Here is a 22949-nt window from a genome sequence, read left to right as displayed (position 1 = left end):
TAGCCTCAATGCTGTTGAAATAGAAGTCCACTACTTTCACTATGAGGTTTCTATGTGCTACGTGTCTCTGTGCTAGAGGCTAAGTCTGCGCCTCCGTCTTGGTGACATGCTGGAACTCCATGGCTTACAGATTCGAACTAACTGGAATGAACTGATGTAACTCAACAGCCCTCTGGTCCACGGCAGTAATCCTAAATACTGGCAGCTGAGAGGGCATTGGCGGTGTGTTTCCAGCGAGTCTTGTTGTTGGATTCTTTCGATATTCTAGTAACCTCTATGCCACATGGTGTGCTGGTGCCAGTGTACGGAGCACACCATGTATAAAACAACTTCAAACTCCTGATTACTTTATGAATAAGTTAATGTATTCAAATATTTGATATAAAGCATGCAAGCAAGAAAAATCTAATGTAAAGTTTGAAAATATGTTTAAAGTTTGTCAGAATTCGCCAAGTGGTCTCATTGTCAAACACTGCATGATTTGTGAACCATTTTAAGTAAAAGTTAGTTTTTCACTCATCTCAAAGTTCATGACATCATATCTCGTAAACTATGTATCGCACAGGTACGTAATTTTGTAGGTATATTCAGTGGTATGTAAGTTGTGTGGCAAATATGGTGAGTAGTAAAGAAGTAATTAATTAAAAAATGTCATGTTTGATACAGCAGTTTTACTGCATGAACAGTGAAAATGTAATAAGTGATAAACTTCATTTTTGTTTTGGCATTTTGTGGTTGGTGTCAGTGATAAAAAGTTCCATAAAGACTTGAAATTATATGTAAATTTTGTTGCAAGTCACTGAGTGCTGTCATGTTTAGATCAACAAATGATATGAGAAATGCTTTGCATTGTCTATTTCTCTCATAGGCCACTGGGTTGCTCAGCATGTTGGACAGGTTTTTTCTGCAATGAGATTAGGAATGCTACACTTTATAGCTTTGAATTTTCCAATTTTCCTCATTAATTTAAATAAGAACTCCTGTCATTGGGAAGAAAGCAAAAACCACACTTCTCCATTTTACAGCTAGTTTCTAAAAATCAGATTGTAAGGGGGGGATTTATTTTGCTACTTTAAAATCTGACAGTTACAATTAAATGCAAGTGACTGCTTCATCTCATTTATCAGTTTTACTCTTCAATAGTAGAATGATCCTTTCATTGTATTAATTCTGTGATTACTTTCAGATTTTCTGTATTAATGGGAGGTTAATTTAGTATCTCAAATTTTCACATTTTGTTCATCATGAGCTGCATTTGGAGTACTGAGTTGTAGAGATGTATAATTATTTTTGTGTTTGCAGGATTACTGGCACAGTCTCTCATAGGTAAAAGATTTTCTGGTGAAAGGAATGCAACTTCAAAGCACAGGCTAGAAACCAGAGCTTTTGATAATAAAAATACCTCACTCCTAGGAAATCGCCCACGAACTTCTATGAAGAACTCTCACACAAATTCGAATGTTCCCTCACAAAGTAAAGTCTACATTGAGCCAGCACAATGGGTATGTTTGATATAAATAACATTATATGGTGTATGTTTGCACAAAAAATATGCTTTCTAAGTTTTATTGCTATCCATTTATCGACTAACAGTACAAGCCCCTGACTAACAACTCATTCTGTGAAAACTGCACATCAACAGCACTTCCCATTTCTGAAATATTTTCTGTGCGAGTTTTACGTGTTTCACTCTGTGTTTGTGCATATACTTTAATTCATATTTAGAGTAAAAAAAATGCATCTATGAGCACATGTTTGACATCCGCAAGTGTTTGAACTGCATCACTGGATTAAATTAAAGTATCAGTGCATTACGAATTTTTGTGGGTCCTGTTCTTAATATTGCATGTAAAAATATCCATTTGTTTGCTAATGGAAAATAAGCCTAATTGTACTGGAATTGCAGTACACTATACAAATTTTAACAGTAGTATATTGCTGAAAATGGGTGCAGAAACAATAAAGTATTGAGACTGCCACTCCCTCAGCTGTCACCTACATCACAGTTCCGAACTATGCAGTGAGATGACTGCCATCTCCTCCATAGTAAAGAGATATGTGGCATCTTGACTGGCACCTGACAATCCAGTCACCAGCCGCATAACAGAGTGCCACAGGTTGCTATGCTGCTAAGACGCACACAACCGAGCTGCAGCTCATCGTACCTGTGACAGCTGCTGTGGTATCAAGTGGATGCCATAGCACTGAAGTTACTGGTACCAGCCCATATCCACGGGCCACATGACACAAGTATGACTTTCCAGTACTCCTCTGCTAGGTGGCTTTATAAGATGTTGCCTAGCAGCTTGCCATTCAGCCTGCGAGTTACGGTATGCTCATTGAGCTCCATTTGTCATAGTGCAGTGCATGCCAGTCAGAACCAGGATGTCAGTAGCGTAGCAGATATAGATACTATCTACAGTTGTGTTTCCTTATGGTGCAGACTGTGTACTCAAACTTTACCTTCAAGAAATGTTATTGAGTATTCCAGTTTGACATCAGATTTGGACTATCTTTCTATTGCATTCATTCAGAAGCAGTTATATGTCAGTAGTTGCACCAACACCAGTTGCTTGACTGCATTTTTTGCTGGTGCTGCCATCATGTGCAACTGATGCAACAGCACAGCTTCTACATCATGCACAACACTTCCTGCACGCCACCAAACTACTTGTACAGTGCCTTGCCTGTCTCAATTTACCCTTGCCCAGGAGTCAGCTGTGCTGCTCCCACTCCCTCTGAAGTTCAGCAACACATTGATTTCATGGCCTGCCTTCCTTGCTGCACTGGATCACCTCCTTCATCTTTCTGCTATTTCCCTTTGCTTAGCATACCTGCCCCCAGCATTGCCTCCCTTGACCTTCCCCAACACCACTGCACTGAGACCACCTCTTCAGGTTCTGACATTGCTGACACACTCGGTGATGGCCCTGGCGCCTCTGCAGGCTCCAGCACCACTGGCTCCAGGACCACCAGATCCATGCCACTGGTTCCACCGAGCACTCACTTCTGTGCCTCAGGCTCTGCTTTTGAGGCTACTGGTTCGTGCACCTCAGGCTCTGCCTGCTCCTGCACCTAGCACTCCATTGGTTACTGCACATAGTGCTTTGTTGGTTCCTGCAGCATGGGCTCTGCAGATTCCTGCACAATGAGCCCTGTCAGATCCTGAACCATGAGCCTATCTGGTCCCTAAGCCACAAGCCCTGCTTGTTCCTGCACCATGGGCCCCACTGTCTCCTCAGCTATGAGTCCCACTATCTCCTGAGTCAAGGGCCCGACTGGCTCCTCTGCAGTGGGTCCCTCCTGCTCTGACACCTCCTGCTCAAATGCTACCAGTTCCTGCACCAACAGTTCAGTGTCACCAGATCCTGTACTGCCATGGTGCCTGCTAGCTTCTGAGCCACGACCCCCACTGGTTCCTGCCTGTGCCGCGCCCCCCCCCCCCCCCCTTCCGCCTGCAACTCCTGACACCTCATGCTCCAATGCCGCCCATACCAGTGCCACCCACTCTGGTGCTGCCTAATTCAGTGTCACCAATTCTGGTGCTGCACTGCCCACTCCAGTGCCACCTGCTCTTGTGCTGCCCCACTCCAACATCTCCAGCTCTGACATCTCCCACCCCATGACCTCCAGCCCTGCAGCCCTGGCACCACCACCCACAGCATTGTCTCTCTTGGTTCCAAGATGGCCACCACGCTTGCCACTGGTCCAAGCCTCTCTTCTGTTCTAGCTCCACTGGCATCCTCCTTGCTGCCAGCCCACACGTTGCCGTCCTGCGCACCACCAGCCCATATGCCACTGTCCTGCATGCTGCCAGCACACTAAATGCTTTCCTCCATTGGCCCTGCACTTCTGCTTCCAGTGCCTTCAAGTCCTGTCCTCTTTGTGACCTCAGCATCTTGATCTGGTGGCAACAATGCTCTGTCCACTGGTGACTCTGCCGACCACACTTTGTCCCCTCTGGACATGTTGCCCTTAGTTTGCCCCCCCCTCTTCTGCCTGTTCCAGACATTTAGTTCACATCCTCAAAGCCCTGCATCCTCTCCTAGGGTTTTTTCCTTCAGCATGTGGTTCCCATTTGCCTCAGGTACTTGTTTTCTCCTCCTTTGTGAAACACAACACACTTTCTCCTGGGCCCTGCTCTGCATCCCAGCACTCAGGTTTCCTGTCTTGGACATATTCGGTCATAGTCATCTCCTGTATCCTCCAGTCTCAGCAGAGTGCATGTCTATTCTCTTCAGGACACTCTCCATGAGTCTTCAGTTGGACTTCCCCAGTGCGCCAGTATGTGCCGATCGTGGAAGTTTTGGTGCAAGCATGGTCTCGCAAGGTCACAGCACATTCAGTGGTCTGGTCACCCTGTTTTGATGACAGAATTGTGTGTCTTACTTTCTAGGTCTGCTACTCTCTGTTTTCTGTCACACAGGTGTCTCATATTTTCTTCTCCCTGCTTCCAGTCCAGATCTTTGCCATGATTTTGGCTCTGCAGTTCCACACTGGGACACTGCCTTCCTCGAGGAGGCACTTCCCTGTGATGGCTTTGTCATCTCTCCCTTGGGAAAGAAGGTTTGCTGCATCTGCAGTGTCATGTTTGTCATAGCTGACCAATTCCAGAGGGATGGTGGAGCCATCTCCTCTGTGGAGGAAAGGGATGCTGCATCCTTGGCTGTCACCTATGCTGCAGCTGCTGACTACATAAAGGGGGAGCTGAGTGGTCCATCATCTACTCCGTAGGTTGTCAGCCACTGCAGTATATGGGAACATTACAGGGCCATGTGTTGGCAAGCAGCAGCTTGCCTCTGCAGGCCACGTGATACAAGTATGTCTTCAAAGGACACCGCACAGCAGCTTGCCAGTCAGTGTGGGAGTTCGAGCTCCAATTAATGAGTTTGACATCAGGGATGCTGCATCCTTGGCTGTCACCTATGCTGCAGCTGCTGACTACATAAAGGGGGAGCTGAGTGGTCCATCATCTACTCCGTAGGTTGTCAGCCACTGCAGTATATGGGAACATTACAGGGCCATGTGTTGGCAAGCAGCAGCTTGCCTCTGCAGGCCACGTGATACAAGTAAGTCTTCAAAGGACACTGCACAGCAGCTTGCCAGTCAGTGTGGGAGTTCGAGCTCCAATTAATGAGTTTGACATCAGCGTTCAGTGAGTTCACACAGGAAGACCACACACTGACTTTATTGTAGGTGGGATTCCTTCAGTGGGGAAACTCTTGGTTGCCAGTTAAGTATAAATATCCTGTGTCTCATCCATTTGTCACCATCTCCTCTTCCTCATCTAACTTTCGCCTACATCTCTCACCAACAGAAAACACGCAAATGTTAAAAGGCATTCATAGCAATCGGAAAACTGCATATCGTCACAGTGGCATCTCATGTCCTGTAGAGGCATTCAGTTGTCCCTTCCATACCTTAATCTGTTAATGTGTTCCTTCTACTCAAAAACACAGAAAAACATTCTCACTTACAATAATGTTTATGTCTGGTATGGGGCGATCACTCTTCAGTCAGTTGGCACATGCGTGCCTCCTACAGAGGAGGCCGGTGACTGGGTGTGGGGTGGCCAGGTCTCTGTAGTAAAGTCCATTACAGTGTTCAATAGAATTGAGATGAGGCATCTTTGCGGAGGGGTGGGTTGAATGAGGTCACACTAGCATACTTACAGCTATGTTCTTCAGATCATTTTGACATGATTCGAGAGCAGTGGGTGGTAGATTGTTTTCCCGAAGTTCAAAATGTGAACAAATGGAGGCACACGATCAGTGAGAGATATGGCAGATAAAAGGGTCTCATTTTGTGTTGTGTAAATATCCCCCAATACATGAATTACTTCAGCAACTACCTAAATAGTACTACACAGATGGAAGAAAATTGCTACACCAAGGAGGAGTTGTCCAACATAAACAAAAGTTGGTAGGCATGTTTCTACACCTGAAAGATGGTGACTGTTCACATTTTGCGCCAGTTGCATAAGAGTGTCACTAGTAGTGCCCTATGAGGCTGCAAATCGGGTTTGTTTTAAATACATGCTCTTACGGTTGTGAGCATGTTACCTTAGAAATGAGATGTAGTGAGTTAACGTAACTTAAGAATGACTAAGGTCACAAAGATGCCATTATCAACAACTCACTGAGTTCGAATGAGATCATGTAATAGGGCCAGGAAAAGCTGGATATTCCTTCTGCAATACTGCGGAAATATTTGCAGGAATGTAGCTATGGTACATGATTGCTGGCAGCGGTGATCACTGGAACGTATGGTCACAAGAAGACCAAGCTTTGGATGGCCAAGTGCCATTACTGAGAGGGAAGACCATCGTGTTCAGCATAATGGCACATTGTACTTTGTATGCAGCAGCAATGTGAGCATCAGTTGGCAGTACAATGACACAACGAACTGTTACAGGTTGGTTACTTCAAGGATAGCTCTGAGCAAGATGCCCTGTAGCATGCATTCCACTGACCCCCAAACACTGCCATTTGCGACTTCAGTGGCATCAAGTGAGAGCTCATTGAAGGGTAGAGTAAAAGTGTGTTGTGTATTCTGATGAAAGCTGGTTCTGCCTTGATGGCAGTGATGGCCATGTGTTGGCAAGGAGGCCAGTTGCGGGCCAGCAATCAACCTATCTGTGTGCCAAACACACTGGACCTACACTTGGAAATATGGTTTGGGATATGATTGCATGTGACAGCAGGAGCACGCTTGTGGTTATCCCGTGCACCCTGACTGCAAATTTGTACATCAGTCTGGAGATTCAACCTGCTGTGTTGCCATCAGTTTAGTAACTGAGCAAGCACTGTCCCTGGGACGGCAATCAACTAAGTCGGTGGAAGAACTCTATGACTTAAGTGCCGAGAAGCAGAAATCCCTGAATAGTCCAATTCCAGCTGTAGTCGATAGTCTAGATGAGGGAAGACCAATTGTTGTGGCATTGAGGTACCAGCAGTGGTGAAGTAACAATGAAGTACAAGATAAGACTGCAAAGTGGTGTGCTGCATGCGCTTATAAAGCCCTGGCGGCTGAGAGATATGCTCACCTTTGCTGAGTCTACAAAGATGTGGCATAGTGCTATTGGTGTAGTACCATTGTGCAGCTATTTGATGTGGGTATACCATCCAGGTGTTGCTAAGTTACTGTGGAGGCAGCTATGTGCAGGGCCACTCCTGCATTGTACAGCTGGGTGGCACTGTGCATGAGTCAGGAAAAGCCAGCCGTAGGCTGTGTGACGTGTGACTTGTGGTCATGTGGTGGTAGGTGCTATGGTGTTACCACAGTTACCATGGCTGTTAAACTCTGGAGGTAAGAATGTTCCCTGAATTGAGGTACTCCATATACACATTGTCATGGTAGAACGTAAAGAACCCAAAACCTACATGATCTCAGAGATGGAGTGTCCCATGCTTAAGCCATCCATGATTTGGCCATCATCAAATGCACCAAAATCACATATAATGCCCATCCTGCACTCAACTGTCAGCCAATGGCCAGAACAAGGTTCAGGAGTCTCGTTGGACAGTTGTGGTAGGAGCACTTTTTCTGCTTTTGTTAAAATTATAATTATCAAGCTAAGAAAAAGTGTAAAACTTTCCACTTTCAAAAAATACGATGGTTGATTGAGGGGAGGGGGGGGGGGGATTAGGAATGGGAAGAGCTGTGTAGATAGGTGTAGACCATGTGCTAACAGAAAAGCTGTGTAGGGGTGTAAGCCAGGTAGAAACATGCATAGAATTAGAACATGGTCTGTGGGAATAAAGCATATATGGAATGTGTTGGAGGGATACCTTTCAGCTTCACAATTCTGAATTGCTAGTGTGTGTGTGTGTGTGTGTGTGTGTGTGTGTGTGTGTGTGCGAAGCAACCATTCAAGTCCAACGTGCTGTCTTTAATAACAGGCTCTGCCACTGGTAGTGAACTTACCTTCGTTAACTGGTTAGTGGTCGTATAGTTATTGGAACAAATTTTTTTACAATATGGCTGCTTTCACGGGCAACCACTCCTCAAGTGCTATATCATACATGCTAAAGGCCCAGAATAAGCCAGCACATCCTTTTCAGAAGAACACAGCTGTATGTGTCTGTGTAGTCTGAAGAACACAAGATTGCAATCTGAACTCTTTTTTTTTTATATAGCTATACAATTACCATGTGTCTCCATGATATTATGAGTTGTTACCTTTACTCATTTCATTGTTTGTTATCCTTCATTCAATGTGGTCTGCCATCAAAAAGAATAAATAGAGTAGAAAGTTATAAGATCTTGGTCAAATAAATTGATGAAAATCACAGATCTGTTGAAATATTTAGGTCTACATATTTTTGTTGTAATGATTATCACCAACTTTGAAGTTACAGAAATCAATAACTTAACACATTATGTCAATGTTGGAAATATGAATACTTCACAGTTGATGTCAGTGGAGCTAAAATCCCCATCCGCTCATTCAGATGTAGGTTTTCCTGAAAAGGACCACTTTCCTTCGCTATTGTTATCCAGTCTAGGCTGTGCTTTATCTCTGACGATTTTGTTGTTGATGGGAAATTGATCCTTTCATTTTCCTTGATAAAGACCTGCTTATAGAGAGCAAAGCTTTAGGTTGGTACAGTTTTAATCTGCTATAATGGTTTATTCAGTACATATTCTACTACAGAGAGAAACTTTCATCTTAAATTAAACCGGACCATTTTTTTGTTGGCTATTTTAAGTTCCATACTAAATCCACCTCCACTATTTTACTTTTTCAGTGATCTGAAACCTTCACACATAAACATAATGCCATCAGGCATTACACTTATCAATACGATGTCGAATCTGCCTGCACTCATACACACAGAGTGTAAACTGCTTACCACTCCTTTGATTTCAGACCTTGATCTCATTCACTGTGATTCCTGTTCCCTTTGTCTGACCAATAATTGTCTCTTTTATGGCATGAATGGGTATGTGGGAATAGAAATTGTTTCATAATTGCTTGAATAATTGGAAAAATTGATTGGGAAAAATAGTTGAAAGAAATTTGAAGGTGATTTATGAATCTGTGCACAATCTTGGGTGAAGCTTAACTGATACCAATATCAATACAGTCTAGGTCAATAAACTGCTTTGCGTTAATTCCATTGTGTTTAGTCTTGATTGTGACAATGTCAATGCAGGAATGCTCCTCTGGATACCGCATAAATTCTTCGTGTCTGCACCGAACCTCTTGATGCAGAATCTCAGCGGCAAGTGAAATGATGAACAGATAGGAGTTGACCTCTTAAACATGCGAATAAATATAGCTTTTCCAATAACTTTTTATGTATAACACATTTAATGAATGCGGTTGAAGTACGCATTTTTAACAATGCTGGTATGACGGATCCAAGCAACGTCCGTACGCTACCACTTCTCAAAATGAGAATGTGAAGATACAGGAAATAATAAATTGGAGATCATATTTCTTATTTCGTTTCATACAGATATTTAATTATGTATCCTTGCCACAAAACAACTCATTAATTTACCTTTGGCCGTGTTTATAACTCTTGCATTTTACATATAGCTCACGTATAAGAAAAGAAAAGAATGAAAAAATAATATGATTCAATGCAGTTGCCCTCACTGTGCAATGACTTCATACGGAGGTGCACAGTGTCTGAGCTTATTTCCTTTTTTGAAGGTTGATAATCCTAGCCGGTATGGGCATAGCCTTTATCTTCAGACGTTGGAGTTATCCTGAGTTGTTATCAATTTATATGGGTATGTTAGCTTCTTTTAACCCATATATGTAAAAGTTTTCTCTCCTAACAAAGTGCTTGATGTAACTGCATAGTCCCATTATTGTCAGTCAGCATCTGCACAGTGTTTAGCTTGAGAAGTATGCATGCGCAGTCCAACGTCCAGTATTGTCACAGTCTGTGCACACATGATCAGTACAAGGCCAGAGTGTCCATGACGTGGATTTACAGTAGCTTACACTGCACAGATTCGTGAAGCTTGTGTTCAACAGCATAATCCTTTGTGAAATCTTCGATGTCGTGCCAACTGGTTTCCGTATCAGTGGCCTGAGGAATTTATTTCATGTTGTTGCTCTCACTTATTCGGTGGGGAGACCAGCTTTACATCTGACATCCATCGACAAGGTAAGTTCGTTGTTGCTTTTATGCAGTTGCCGAGCACAAAAAATTCATGCTACATGAAGTTTACCACGTGCACATCCATGTATTGTCGTAACACACGTACGCTTACACTTTGGAGCCAGGTTTCATATGTCTTTGCACTTTGTTTTTGAGTGTCTTTCATACAGTTGCAGTACATAAAGTTTCTATAGTGTCCTTTCCACATACTGTACACATAACATAACATAATAAAATACAAATTCAATTACAAAATACATTTACCCTATTCATTTGTTGACATGCCATTATCGTCGCTCATATACATTATAGTCTGTAACACATGCTCTCTCCTATTTATATGTAGGGTCATTACTTGTCATTTTGTTTGATTTTTTTTTCGTTACATTATTCGATTCCAATTACATGAGTACACATTTTATTCTCATTTAGTTATACATGGTTCATATAACATTCATACAATAATAGAGTCTATTTTCATTTATAGCATAAATTGACATACATTTCATTTCAATTTACAGTGACTTCTTGTCGGAGCATATTTATAAATTCAAAAGAATCAGAGAAGCAAACCGTAATCACTACAATTGATACTACGCGCCGCTCAGATAACTACACATGGCCTTGCCTCTATAGCAATCTCTAGAAAGGACCTACACACTACAGGGTTGTGGAAATTCCATGGAAAGGCATTTATGTGCTCAGTTATGTCTCATTAATGGACTTAACTGTGATCCCAAGAAGAAAATAATTTGTTGTTTATAAACACAACTCAAATCTGATGATACCAATCATATCAAATATTTATTCAGTGTATAAAGGGCAGCTCAGTATTTACTTGTTATGTTCATTGTATAAAGGATAACCACTTCATGTGCTGAGGTTTACAGAATTGTATCACAAATGTGGTATGTTACATATAATGAGCGTAAACAATGGGCATGTAAGTAACAAATGTGCATAAAAATTTCAACGTAATTCAGGTTTTTGACGCTTTCATGGGTAGTCGACACTCAAAGTAGTTGGGTTTCAACCCCTTTATTATTTGGTAGTACTCAACCTTAGTTCATCATCGTGATATGTGATTTACTGCAACTCTTTGCTTCTTCACATACTTTCACACTAACACATTTATACATATCATAAACTTACAACTGTATTTACTTGTAGTGCGGTCCTTTCTTGTGTTTATAGGGTACTTAACACTCTACAAGCATTTATTTTTCTTCACTTTAGGACGTGTCGATTCATCGTTCCCCTGGAAGAAAAAACATAATACTAACTTAAAACTAATTCTTCATAGATACGTGTATACTGGCTCGATGGCTACTAATACCTCTTTCATGCAGTCAACCATGTACTCATTCACTTCAATGTACAGTCATGCTATCACAAAACTTATTTAATGTCATATGTGCATCGCTACTTACTTTATAAATCTGAAAGATAAAATGTATTAGAGACATGGTGTGACCTCTTATTCAGTTTGCCACTTATACTGTACTCGCTTGTTTACCTGCAATAAGACTTTTCTTGTCCATCAAATATAATTAGTACATGCACTTTCAACACTTAAATTTGTAAATATTGAACATATATAGATATAATGTATATAGTAGCATGCCTTAAATAAATATCTCGTAGTTTATCTTCCCTTTCCTGTGTATATAATTCCTTACCTAATATCTATGTGTGTTTGTGTATTGTGTAGATAGTCATAGTTGTAGTATAGACTGTCTCTTAATTTTCTATGTCCCTGTTTATTGAGTGGGCTTTACAACTGCTAGTGCGGGCTGTAGCACATCCAGCTGTGCATGTGCTGTGTTGTCCTGATACCACTTGCATCACGGCAAGTTGCTTATTGCATTGCTTACTACCGTGTGTTTCACAAGTTCATTCATTTGTTTACAACTGGGCTACACGCAAGGCAAAGCGTTGTATTTAGAGTATCATCGTCTCTAGACACATTAAAGTAAAATTATTCCTTGTTACAACCACTCATCTCATCGTTTACACATTTTACATATAAGAAAAAACACGAACAGAAATTTTCCTTAACAACTAAAAAGATAAATTCTGGAATGTGACCTTCCAGCATCCTAAATCTAATATAATTATACATATATACAACTTACAGGTTACATAGCTCTTCTACAAAATATATAAACGTTCTCAAGTCTTTTTGTGGGTAAACACCCTCGTCTTTACCCATGTTCTTGTGTACCAATCTGTATTCTCCCAGGTAAGGGTTTTAGTAATTATGTATGGTCCGGTGTGTAGTAGTTGCCACGTACAGTTCTGTTTTCCAATTTACACTCATTATTTTGATACAGATCATCTTTCACATCACTACCTTGATTGTATCTGATAAAGCAAGAGTTGATCAAACACATGCCCCAGCTCTCCTCCCAAGTCACAGAATGGGGGCCTACCATGACCGGTTCAAGTTATCCGGCGTCGTGTTTGCATTAGTCTGTGGGTTAGGGTAACTTCAACTATATGGACTGTTGGTGTTTGATTATGCCGGTTAGTATCCTGTGAGGCTATCAACTGAATTTCTCTTTGCCTTGGCATGTTATTCAGCATATGTGCATTCCTTTGCTGGCCGAATTCCACTGTCTGTGGATTATTTGAATGTTTGGTATTGTTTTGTGTTTGCCAAGCGATTGGGGGTATTGCTGGTAGCTCGTGTCCGTACATATTGTACAGGCTGGCCATACTCTACTTGTCCATTGTAGTTGTTTTTGTTAAATTTTTGCCCATTTCTCTTACATCTGCCCTTGAATTTACATCTTTTGCCATTGTCATTGTGATTACCAGTACTGTTACATTAGGTTTGTGTGGGGTAAGGTTGCCATCCATGTTGTACTATGAATCCACTGTTCACTTGTTGGTCCGTAAATCTCTGTGGCACTATCTGCAGGTTAACAGGGTTGGTTTGTACTGGTCTCTCTTCATATATCAAATCTATTGAGTCCAGTACAGACAGAAAGTATTTTGTGTCATATTCTGGAATGGTGATGAGTTTTCCCCTAATGTGGGCAGGAAGACGGCACTTTAAAATTTTCAGCACGCCTACTTGAGATACCGGGTTTGTCCAGTATCTGGTTTTATTCAAATATTTTTCAGAATAACCCCTTAAGCTTTCATGTTTGCTATTGAACAGAGCTGGATTGAGTACTTCACATCTGAGCCTCTCTTATACGGCCTCAGTCCAATATTTCTCCAGAAAGGCTTTCTCAAACTGTTCATAGTAGTGGCTGTGTTCCGTCATGTCTGTAGCCCATAGCAGAATGTCACCCTGTGTGTATTCAACAACAAATCTAATTTTGTGGGATTGGATCCAGGTACGAGGTAAGACATTTCGAAATGCTCTGACGAAGATCACCCACGAGGTTTATTCCTTTCCCTTCAGAGGTAAATACTGGAAATTGTCGATGCCTAAGTAATCCCTTGTCTGCAAGTTATGTTGACAAAAATGCTGCGCTGTCATTGACAGGCATGTTTATGTTCGCTTGTGGTGTAGTGCATGTCAATTGCACTTACTTGACAGGTACAGCTGCCAGCAAGTGTTGCTGCATTCTGAAACCTTTGCTATTTTCCTTCGGCAGGCTAGCCAGCTATTGTGGGTAACCAGTGAAAGTATCTAACTTCTCTAAAAGCATGGGTTTGTTTTCTATCAAATGTTGTTTCAGAATATCAGTAGTTTTAACAATACTGCCTCGTAACCTTTCCTCTGCTTCTTTTAAACCGGAACCTATTGTAGTTAGAAATTGACTTTCTTTCTCTCTTAGAGCTGCTTCTACTATATCTACACAAATCCTGCACTCTGACGCTACATTTTTAGCAAGGGTGTTGCCCTTATCCAGCAACCCAGCTTCAGCTTTTCCATTATTTCCTTTACACCCGCAAATATCTTACCTCTCTGTGTTTTTTTGGCAAATTTTGACTCTAAACTTAACTGGTTCACTCTTAGACTTAAGTTTTGTACTTCTCTAAGTAAGTTTTTGCATTATGTCTTGCAGCTCACTGACTGCATTTGTCACATTTTATACCGATACATGGACTTGGGATTGTCTCTCCTGAATTTGGGAATATGCTTCACTGAGGTTTTGTAGCTCACCTGCTAGTTGTTCCTGTTTATCATCTACGGTTGACTCTCTGTCCGTTAATGTATTTATATTGTGGGATATGTCGATAATTATTTCTTGTTTCAGTTGCTTATCCTGCTCTGTCAACGTCCCTGATAGTTCATCAGATAATTCAGTGCGTATAGTTTTGCTCACCTCACCTCACTGTTGACTAATATTATTCTGGAAATCATTAAATGCCCGTTTTGCTGTGTAAACTGTTGTCCTGTACCCTTAAGTAGTTGTGTTACGCTTTCCTGAAATTCCTGTTGTTTTGTAAACTGTTGTGTTGTTTGTTGCACGAGTTGTATTGTATTGTATGTCTCACTAGTATTTACATTGTTTTTATGAACTCTTTCCTTTTCTTGCATTCGCAATGTCGTGAGCAAGTAATCAAAGGAATTTTTTCTGTTGTGCTCTTCAGTTTCACTATTCAAAGAATGTTTACCAGTGTAGAACTGAGAAATTGTCTCATCAACCTTCATAAAAGTGACATCGTAATTGTCTGCTTGTGTCTGTGTATGTGTGGATGGATACGTGTGTGTGTGCGAGTGTATACCTGTCCTTTTTTCCCCCTAAGGTAAGTCTTTCCGCTCCCGGGATTGGAATGACTCCTTACCCTCTCCCTTAAAACCCATATCCTTTTGTCTTTCCTTCTCCTTCCCTCTTTCCTGACGAGGCAACCATTGGTTGCGAAAGCTAGAATTTTGTGTGTATGTTTGTGTTTGTTTGTGTGTCTATCGACCTGCCAGCGCTTTTGTTTGGTAAGTTTCATCATCTTTCTTTTTAGATATATTTTTCCCACGTGGAATGTTTCCCTCTATTATATTCATGACATCGTAATTAGTTATATTACCAGTGTCATCATCATTTATTGATAGTGGGACACCGTCCTCATTGTTTTGGTTGCCATCAGCAAGTTTACAAGTTGGCATGTTACATTCAGCTTTTGCCAAGCTTGGATTTCCGACATCTTGGCATAATGCATTTTGTAATGAATTTTCAACAATGGTCATTTCCTTTGATTCCATTGTGAACAGTTTTTAACAAAATAATGGACAAAATTTTTCAAAAATGAATTTTTGTCTGTGTCGGCACTTTTAAATTAAAGTAGGTTTAACTGTGTATTTACTAATGAACCTGAATATTATCTGACATAGTCTTATGGAATTTGAATGACTTATCTTGCTCTTTGATGATGACTTTGTACAAATTTTCGTCTTTTCTGTAGAAATGTACTTTCTGTAAAGGATATTATTTGGAAGGAAAAGAGATTATCTACTGCCAGACAGGCGGTGCCAAGTGCAGCCATACAAGCATACAGCGTAGTAGCTGCCTACCTTTACCATTGAAATCAGCATTCCCAGCTCATCTCATTTTTAGGCAGAATTTAATTTTAATTTGCTCCTTCAATGTTTTTAACATTTCCAATTCTGTGGGCATATAACAAATACGATGAAAGTTTCATTAGTTTCTTGTAACAATAGTATGAGTCATTTATCTTGAAAATTTTTATCTCAACAATTGAACGGTCTGTTCATATTTCACTCAACACAGTTCATTAAACTGTCGACATTGAATAGGGATGTGGGAATGGAAATTGATTTATAATTGCTTGAATAATATGGAAAAATTGATTCAACAGAATCGTTGAAAGAAATTTGAAGGTAATTTATGAACCAGAGTGAAGTTCAACTGATACCAGTATCAACAGACCTTTAATATCAATACATTAAAGGTCAATAAACATAATTTGCATTATGTACTGCTTCACGTTAATTCCATTATGCTTAGTATTGATTGTGGCAATGTCGATGCAGGAACGCTCCTGCGGATACCGCGTAAATTCTTCTTCTCTGCACCAAACCTCATGATGTATGATCTCGGCTGCGAGTGTAATGATGAACAGATATGAGTTGACCTCTTAACCATCTGAATAAATATTGCTTTTCCAATAACTTTTTATAACACTTTTAATGAACTGACCCAAGCATACAGATATTTAATGATGTATCAAAACTGTTGTGACTTGGCAAGACAGCCAAGTCACTATGCGAGGAAGCCGAAATGCACGCGTTTACGCTCACGCAGACTGGTGTGAGGTCTGGAACATTACAAGGAGTTAGAGTAGCCAAAAATAGTACATAGCTTCTGGAATACTTAACTTTAATTCATAATTGTAGAACATCGCTCTTGATGATACAGAAGTATAATAGCAATAATAACAAAGGATAATTGCGCCTTGCTAGGTCGTAGCAAATGACTTAGCTGAAGGCTATGCTAACTATCGTCTCGGCTAATGAGAGCTTATTGGTCCGTCATCCATCTCTGGCAAAGTCGGCTGTACAACTGGGGCGAGTGCTAGTAGGTCTCTCTAGACCTGCCGTGTGGTGGCGCTCGATCTGCTATCACTGACAGTGGCGACACGCGGGTCCGACGTATACTAGCGGACCGCGGCCGATTTAAAGGCTACCACCTAGCAAGTGTGGTGTCTGGCGGTGAGACCACATTCCTCCCCCACAAATCGGCGAACGGTTGTGTTATAAGGCTTCCGCCCGCTGTGGGGAGGACCCCATGTTGACGTATGCGACGAGGTGGGGAGCTCAACAACAGGCGAGGCTGTGCCACCCGCACCCGGCCATTCGGTCCGAGGGGAGCTAGGAAATGCCTGAAAACCTAGTCCAGGGTGCACGCCAACATGCGGTGTATGCGCCCGTAGAGAGACAGGAGGGGCCGAAGGGTCGACCTCCATCGCGTCGGGGTACCCGACAGGCGAAGACGACATCTGGTCCGGAGCGGGCAAGAGGTCCCTGTCGGAGGACAGCTGGTCACGGGAAGTGATCGGCGGCCCGTGGCCCAGGGAGGCGCTTGGCGGCTGCAGCGATGCATCCACTGAGGGCGGCGCCAGCGGGAGGACCGCCGGCGGCGGCGGCATGTCACCATGGGGCAAAATGGAAGGCATCGTCGGTAACACCTAGGGATGAGGCGAGCCAGTAGATGGGTCCCCAGGGCGCTGACCGGACGGCACCGTCGCTGAAAGCAGACGGGGAGCGGCAGAACCCATGCGACGACAGGCGCAGCTGATTGAGATGCCAATGCACCTCACCAGAGGCCCCCAAAACCAGATACATAGTGCGGCCGAGGCAGCGAAGAATGCGCCCTGCGAGCCAACGCCGTGAACCGCGATACTATACAACGTCACCTGGAGCAAAAGCAGGTGTCTGCCGCTGCACAGGAACCTGATGCGGCGGATGTAGCAAAGACATCAAGGTTCGATGAGGGCGACCGTGAAGCAGCTCAGCTGGCGAGCGACCATCTCGGGGCTGAGAGCGATACGAAAACAAAAAGAGCAATAACGCGTCCTCCCGAGAATGCGACTCTTTCAATTTCAACATCTGGGACTTGAAAGTCCGGACCAAACGTTCAGCGGCACCGTTTGACTGTGGCGAAAATGGCGCGGACGTCAGATGTTGAATACCATTGGCCTTGCAGAATGACTGAAATTCTGCGGACATGAATTGTGGGCCATTGTCGGAAACAATAGTCTGTGGAAGACCTTCAATGCAAAAGATAGCGGACAACGCTTGGATGGTGGCAGAAGACATAGTGGAAGACATCCGGACAACAAAAGGAAAATTACTGAATGAATCAACAACAACCAACCATTGAGCATTCCAGAATGGACCGGCAAAATCGATGTGTAAGCGTTGCCAAGGGGAAGTGGCTTTTGGCCCTGCAAAGAATTTCCGTGGTGGTGCGGATTGTTGTTCGGCACACGCCATGCAAGAAGAGCACATACGCGTAATCGCAGCATCAATTCCGAACCAAGTACAGTGCTGACGAGCAAGTTGTTTCGTTCGCACTATACCCCAATGTCCTTGGTGGAGAAGCCGTAAGACAGAGGACTGTAACAAATGTGGGACCACGACCCGGGACTGATCATTATCAGAACGCAACAACAAAACACCACGTCGTACAAAAAGTCTCTCCTTGTGAGCAAAAAATCGGCGAACCAACGGATCCTCGATCCGTGACTTTGACAAGGGCCATTGCGTAGCAACAAAACGCAAAGCGGTAGCAAGGACAGGGTCGGCAGCTGTGGCTGTAGCTACACGACGAAAATCAATCGGAAACGATTCGACCACGTCATCAGTTTCCGCATCAATGAACATGCAAGCAAGTTCGGAGGAATCGAATGCTCTATCCTCAGCAACAGGCAAACGGGACAACGCATGGGCGTTTCCGTGCTTAGCAGTGGACCGATACAAGATATCGTAGCGGTACTGCGAGAGGAAAATAGACCAGCGAATGAATTTCTGCGCTGTACGTGGAGGTACAGGCTTGGGCAGATGAAAAAGCGATGTCAAAGGTTTGTGGTCTGTGATGATGGCAAAGTGACAACCATACAAGAAATCATGAAACTTTGTAACACCAAATACGAGAGCCAAAGCTTCTTTCTCGATCTGTGAATAATTTCTTTGTGCTGACGAGAGCAATTTGGACGCAAAGGCAATAGGGCGATCATGCGAACCATCTTTGTGCGCAAGCACAGCACCGATCCCGAATTCCGATGCATCTACCATCAACAAAAGGGGTTTCTGGGGATCGAAGGGCGTAAGGCAAGTATTGGAAAGCAACGCCGATTTCAACTGGCGAAAGGCGCATTCGCATTCCGTCGTCCAGACGAACGGAATACCTTTACGGCGTAAGCGATGAAGCGGAGCTGAAATGGAAGAGGCATGGGGGATATATTTATGGTAATAATTAATTTTTCCCAGCACACTCAGTAGCTGCTTCAAATTCTGCAGTGAAGGCAAGTCTTGTATGGCACGGAGGTGCTCTGGACTGGGATGTATGCCTTGGGCATTGAGTACATGTCCCAGATATGGCAATTCACGAGAAAAAAACACACATTTTTCCTTCCGCAAGCGAAGACCATTTTGTCGCAAGACCTGAAATAATGTTCTGAAGTTGGCTAAATGTTCTTCTTCCGTCTTCCCGGAGATCACAATATCGTCCAGATAGTTTGCTGCAGTAGGGACCGACGCACAAACAGTTTGCAGATATTGCTGAAACAATGCAGGGGCGGATGCACACCCGAATGACAGTCTTTTGAATCGGTACAATCCAAGATGCGTGTTAACCACCAATACGCGTTGGGATTCTTCGTCCACCGGTATTTGCAAGTACGCATCTGCTAGGTCCAACTTCGAAAAATATTTACCCGGGCACAGTTTGTCAAAAAGATCTTCCGGGCAGGGTAAAGGAAAAGTAGCAGTCACAAGTTGTGGATTCACTGTTGCCTTGAAGTCCACGCAAAGTCTCAACTTTCCGGAAGGTTTTTGCAAAATGACTAAGGGTGAAGCCCAGAGAGAAGCCTGCACACGTTCAATTACACCTTGTGATTCCAAATCATTTAATGTTCTTGCGACCTCATCACGCAATGCGTGGGGAACATTGCGCGCTCTGAAAAATTTCGGTTGCGCGTTTACTTTCAGTTCCAAATGTGCTTCATAGTTCTTAGCGCAACCAAGGCCCGGTGCAAAAATGTCTGCAAATTCTTCACATAGACGAGAAACACTGGCTGAAGGCACAGTCTGGTTCACTGAGAGGACCTGATTTACGATAGACAACTTAAACAACTGAAATAAATCTAAACCAAACAAGTTCACTGCAGAAGAAGAACGAAGGACGTAAAATGACACAAGTTTTGTTTGTCCCTTGTATGTTGCAAGAAGGCTGCACTGTCCTAACACAGGGATAGCTTGTCCGGAATAACTATGTAACTTAACATTTGCGGCACGCAACGGAGGTGTGCCCAGTTGTTTGTACGTGTCTTTATTGATCAATGAAACTGCAGCTCTGGTATCGAGCTGGAATGGGATCACGTTGCCATTAATGTCCAAGTCTACAAAAAGTTTATTGTCCTGTTGATGACAAGAGCGACTGTCTCTTGCAACATGGACTGACACTGGTACACAATCACTTGCGACTTGACGTGATTTCCGTCGATGTCGATGCACACTTTTTGTGGGACGAACACAGTCACTGTTAGAGAGAGTGGCACTGGGCGGAGTGGAATTAACTACATGAATTTCCATGGGCGAAGGTCCACGAGCCTGAGTATCCTTGGTTCGATTCCGGCGCGAAGCAAAGGGCCTGGAATGGTTGGTAGTGTCCGTTCAGAGCTTTTTCTGGCAAACACTTTGAACATGTCCTTTTTTATTACAGAAAAAGCAAATAGCTTGGCGTGACGGGCAATTCTCACGCGAATGTCTAGTTGCACACCGCGGGCATGATTTCACTGCGTTTGCATGCTTGCGCGGCACACGTGGCTGCGCGGTAGGGCAGCTTGCCCAGCGGGCCGGTTAATGTGACACACGGCTGGCGAAGTTTCAAATGATTCCTGAGCAAAGTCAAGTGTGTCTTGCCTATCCAATATGTCCATCACTTGTTGAAGGGAGGGATTGACTAGTTTCAAAATCTGTTCCCGTATGCGAACATCAGAAATGTTCTGTGCAATTGCATCACGCACCATAGTATCTGAATAAGGGAGTCCACATTCACACTCAAAAGCACAATCCCTTGTAAGGCCTTGCAAAGTTGCAACCCACTCCCGATTAGTCTGACCGGCCGTACGTTTGGTACGAAAGAAAGTATACCTTTTTGCAACTACATTGACTGATTCTTTGAAATAGGCATCTAAAGCAGACAAAATTTCTTCGTAGGACAGAGTTGCTACGTCGCGTCGGGGAAACAATTTCACTATCACACGGTAGGTGGACACACCTACACAAGAAAGGAGATGAGGCTGCCACTCGTTACCTTGAATTCTGTAGGCAGCGAGATGGAATCCAAATTGGCATGACCACTCCGTCCAGCTTTCCATTTCCGCATCAAAATAACGAAAAGGTGGTGCAGCTGCGTGTTGTGGCTGCTGTAGTAGTGGAGCGGCGGCTGCCGCATCGTTTTGCATAGCACGTTGACCCTGGACGAGCTGTCCAAGGGCATCCAATAACGCCTGCGTCTGCTGATTCTGCAAGCGATAAAATTCGGACAGTACATCTGGAGATTGTGGCGAAGCCATGACACAAGGAAATTAGGGCAATACAAACGCTAAAGCCTCTTTTGAGACTCGTCGCCAAATATGTTGTGTCTTGGCAAGACAGCCAAGTCACTATGCGAGGAAGCCGAAATGCACGCATTTACGCTCACGCAGACTGGCGTGAGGTCTGGAACATTACAAGGAATTAGAGTAGCCAAAAATAGTACATAGCTTCTGGAATACTTAACTTTAATTCATAATTGTAGAACATCGCTCTTGATGATACAGAAGTATAATAGCAATAATAACAAAGGATAATGGCGCCTTGCTAGGTCGTAGCAAATGACTTAGCTGAAGGCTAGGCTAACTATCGTCTCGGCTAAAGAGAGCTTATTGGTCCGTCATCCATCTCTGGCAAAGTCGGCTGTACAACTGGGACGAGTGCTAGTAGGTCTCTCTAGACCTGCCGTGTGGTGGCGCTCGATCTGCTATCACTGACAGTGGCGACACGCGGGTCCGACGTATACTAGCGGACTGCGGCCGATTTAAAGGCTACCACCTAGCAAGTGTGGTGTCTGGCGGTGACACCACAAAAATCCTTGCCACAAAAAACTCGTTAATGTACCTTTGTCGGTGTTTTATAACTCATTCAGTTTACGTATAGCACAAATATAAGAAAAGAAAAGAACTAAAAAGTAATATGATTCAATAGAGGTGCCAAACATGACGAAAGATTAGTGTATGGCTCTCTCTTACAGTAATATATTTTATGAGTGGCTTATGATGGCATCTTTGCTGGATGAACTCATTTGTTGTAGTGTTTAATTATTTTCCTTCTGTAAAATTTATTGCAAAATTATTTAAACCTCATATGGCATTCCTTGGTGTTGAGTCCTGTTTCTGTGTCTTCATACTTCTGTTTCCTTTAAGTCCAGTAACATTAATATTTTCAGTTCAACACTAGTCACTGCTACATCCTTATCATTTGCTTCTCTGAATCTAACACTAGTGCATTTTAACATTGGAAATGGCATGGATTTTTCTGGTATATACTTGGCTATCTAACCAACTATACTTTAGTTATGTCAATGTCTTCTATACGAGCTCTGTTCAAAAAATTCCAGAACATTCGTAATTTCGCGCCAGTGGTGTGTTGGAGCGAAATGTGATTGGCATCCCTGCACATGCATGTGTTTAATTGTAACTGCTGGGAGTTTCATTGTTGCACCTCTGTTAGTTATTTTTCACTACTACATTGAATAGAACATTGTGTCACATAGTTTGCGAATTTCAAGATGGCTAAATTCGAGGAGCAATGCATCTGCATTAAATTTACACCGAGCAAGGTGGCACAGTGGTTGGAACACTCAACTCGCATTTGGGAGGAGAACGGTTCAAACCCATGTCCGGCCATCCAGATTTAGGTTTTCTCTAAATTGCCTCAGGCAAATGCCAGGGTGGTTCATTTGAAAGTCCACGGCTGACTTCCTTTCCTAATCTGATGTGACTGATGACCCTGCTGTTTGGTCCCCTTCCCTGAATCAATCAACCAACCAACTGACCATTAAAGTTTGCTTGAAACTCAAGAAAACTCTTACAGAGACACACCAAATGATGGAGGAAGCCTACAGTGATGAGTACTTAAGCCATACT

At 43.0% G+C, this 22949-nt stretch overlaps 1 protein-coding gene across 1 annotated transcript in view; it reads left to right on the top strand.

Annotated features, from left to right (window-relative positions):
• LOC124595659 (zinc finger protein DZIP1) overlaps window positions 1-22949 on the top strand; it is a 282685-nt gene that overhangs the window by 178098 nt on the left and 81638 nt on the right. The window contains exon 12 of the mRNA XM_047134501.1: window positions 1303-1502. Coding sequence (XP_046990457.1) covers window positions 1303-1502 — 200 coding nt within the window. The remainder of the gene's footprint in view (window positions 1-1302; window positions 1503-22949) is intronic.

This window comes from Schistocerca americana, chromosome 2 (assembly GCF_021461395.2).
Source record: "Schistocerca americana isolate TAMUIC-IGC-003095 chromosome 2, iqSchAmer2.1, whole genome shotgun sequence".
Taxonomy (NCBI): domain Eukaryota; kingdom Metazoa; phylum Arthropoda; class Insecta; order Orthoptera; family Acrididae; genus Schistocerca; species Schistocerca americana.
This window is presented reverse-complemented; position numbering and strand designations above follow the sequence as displayed.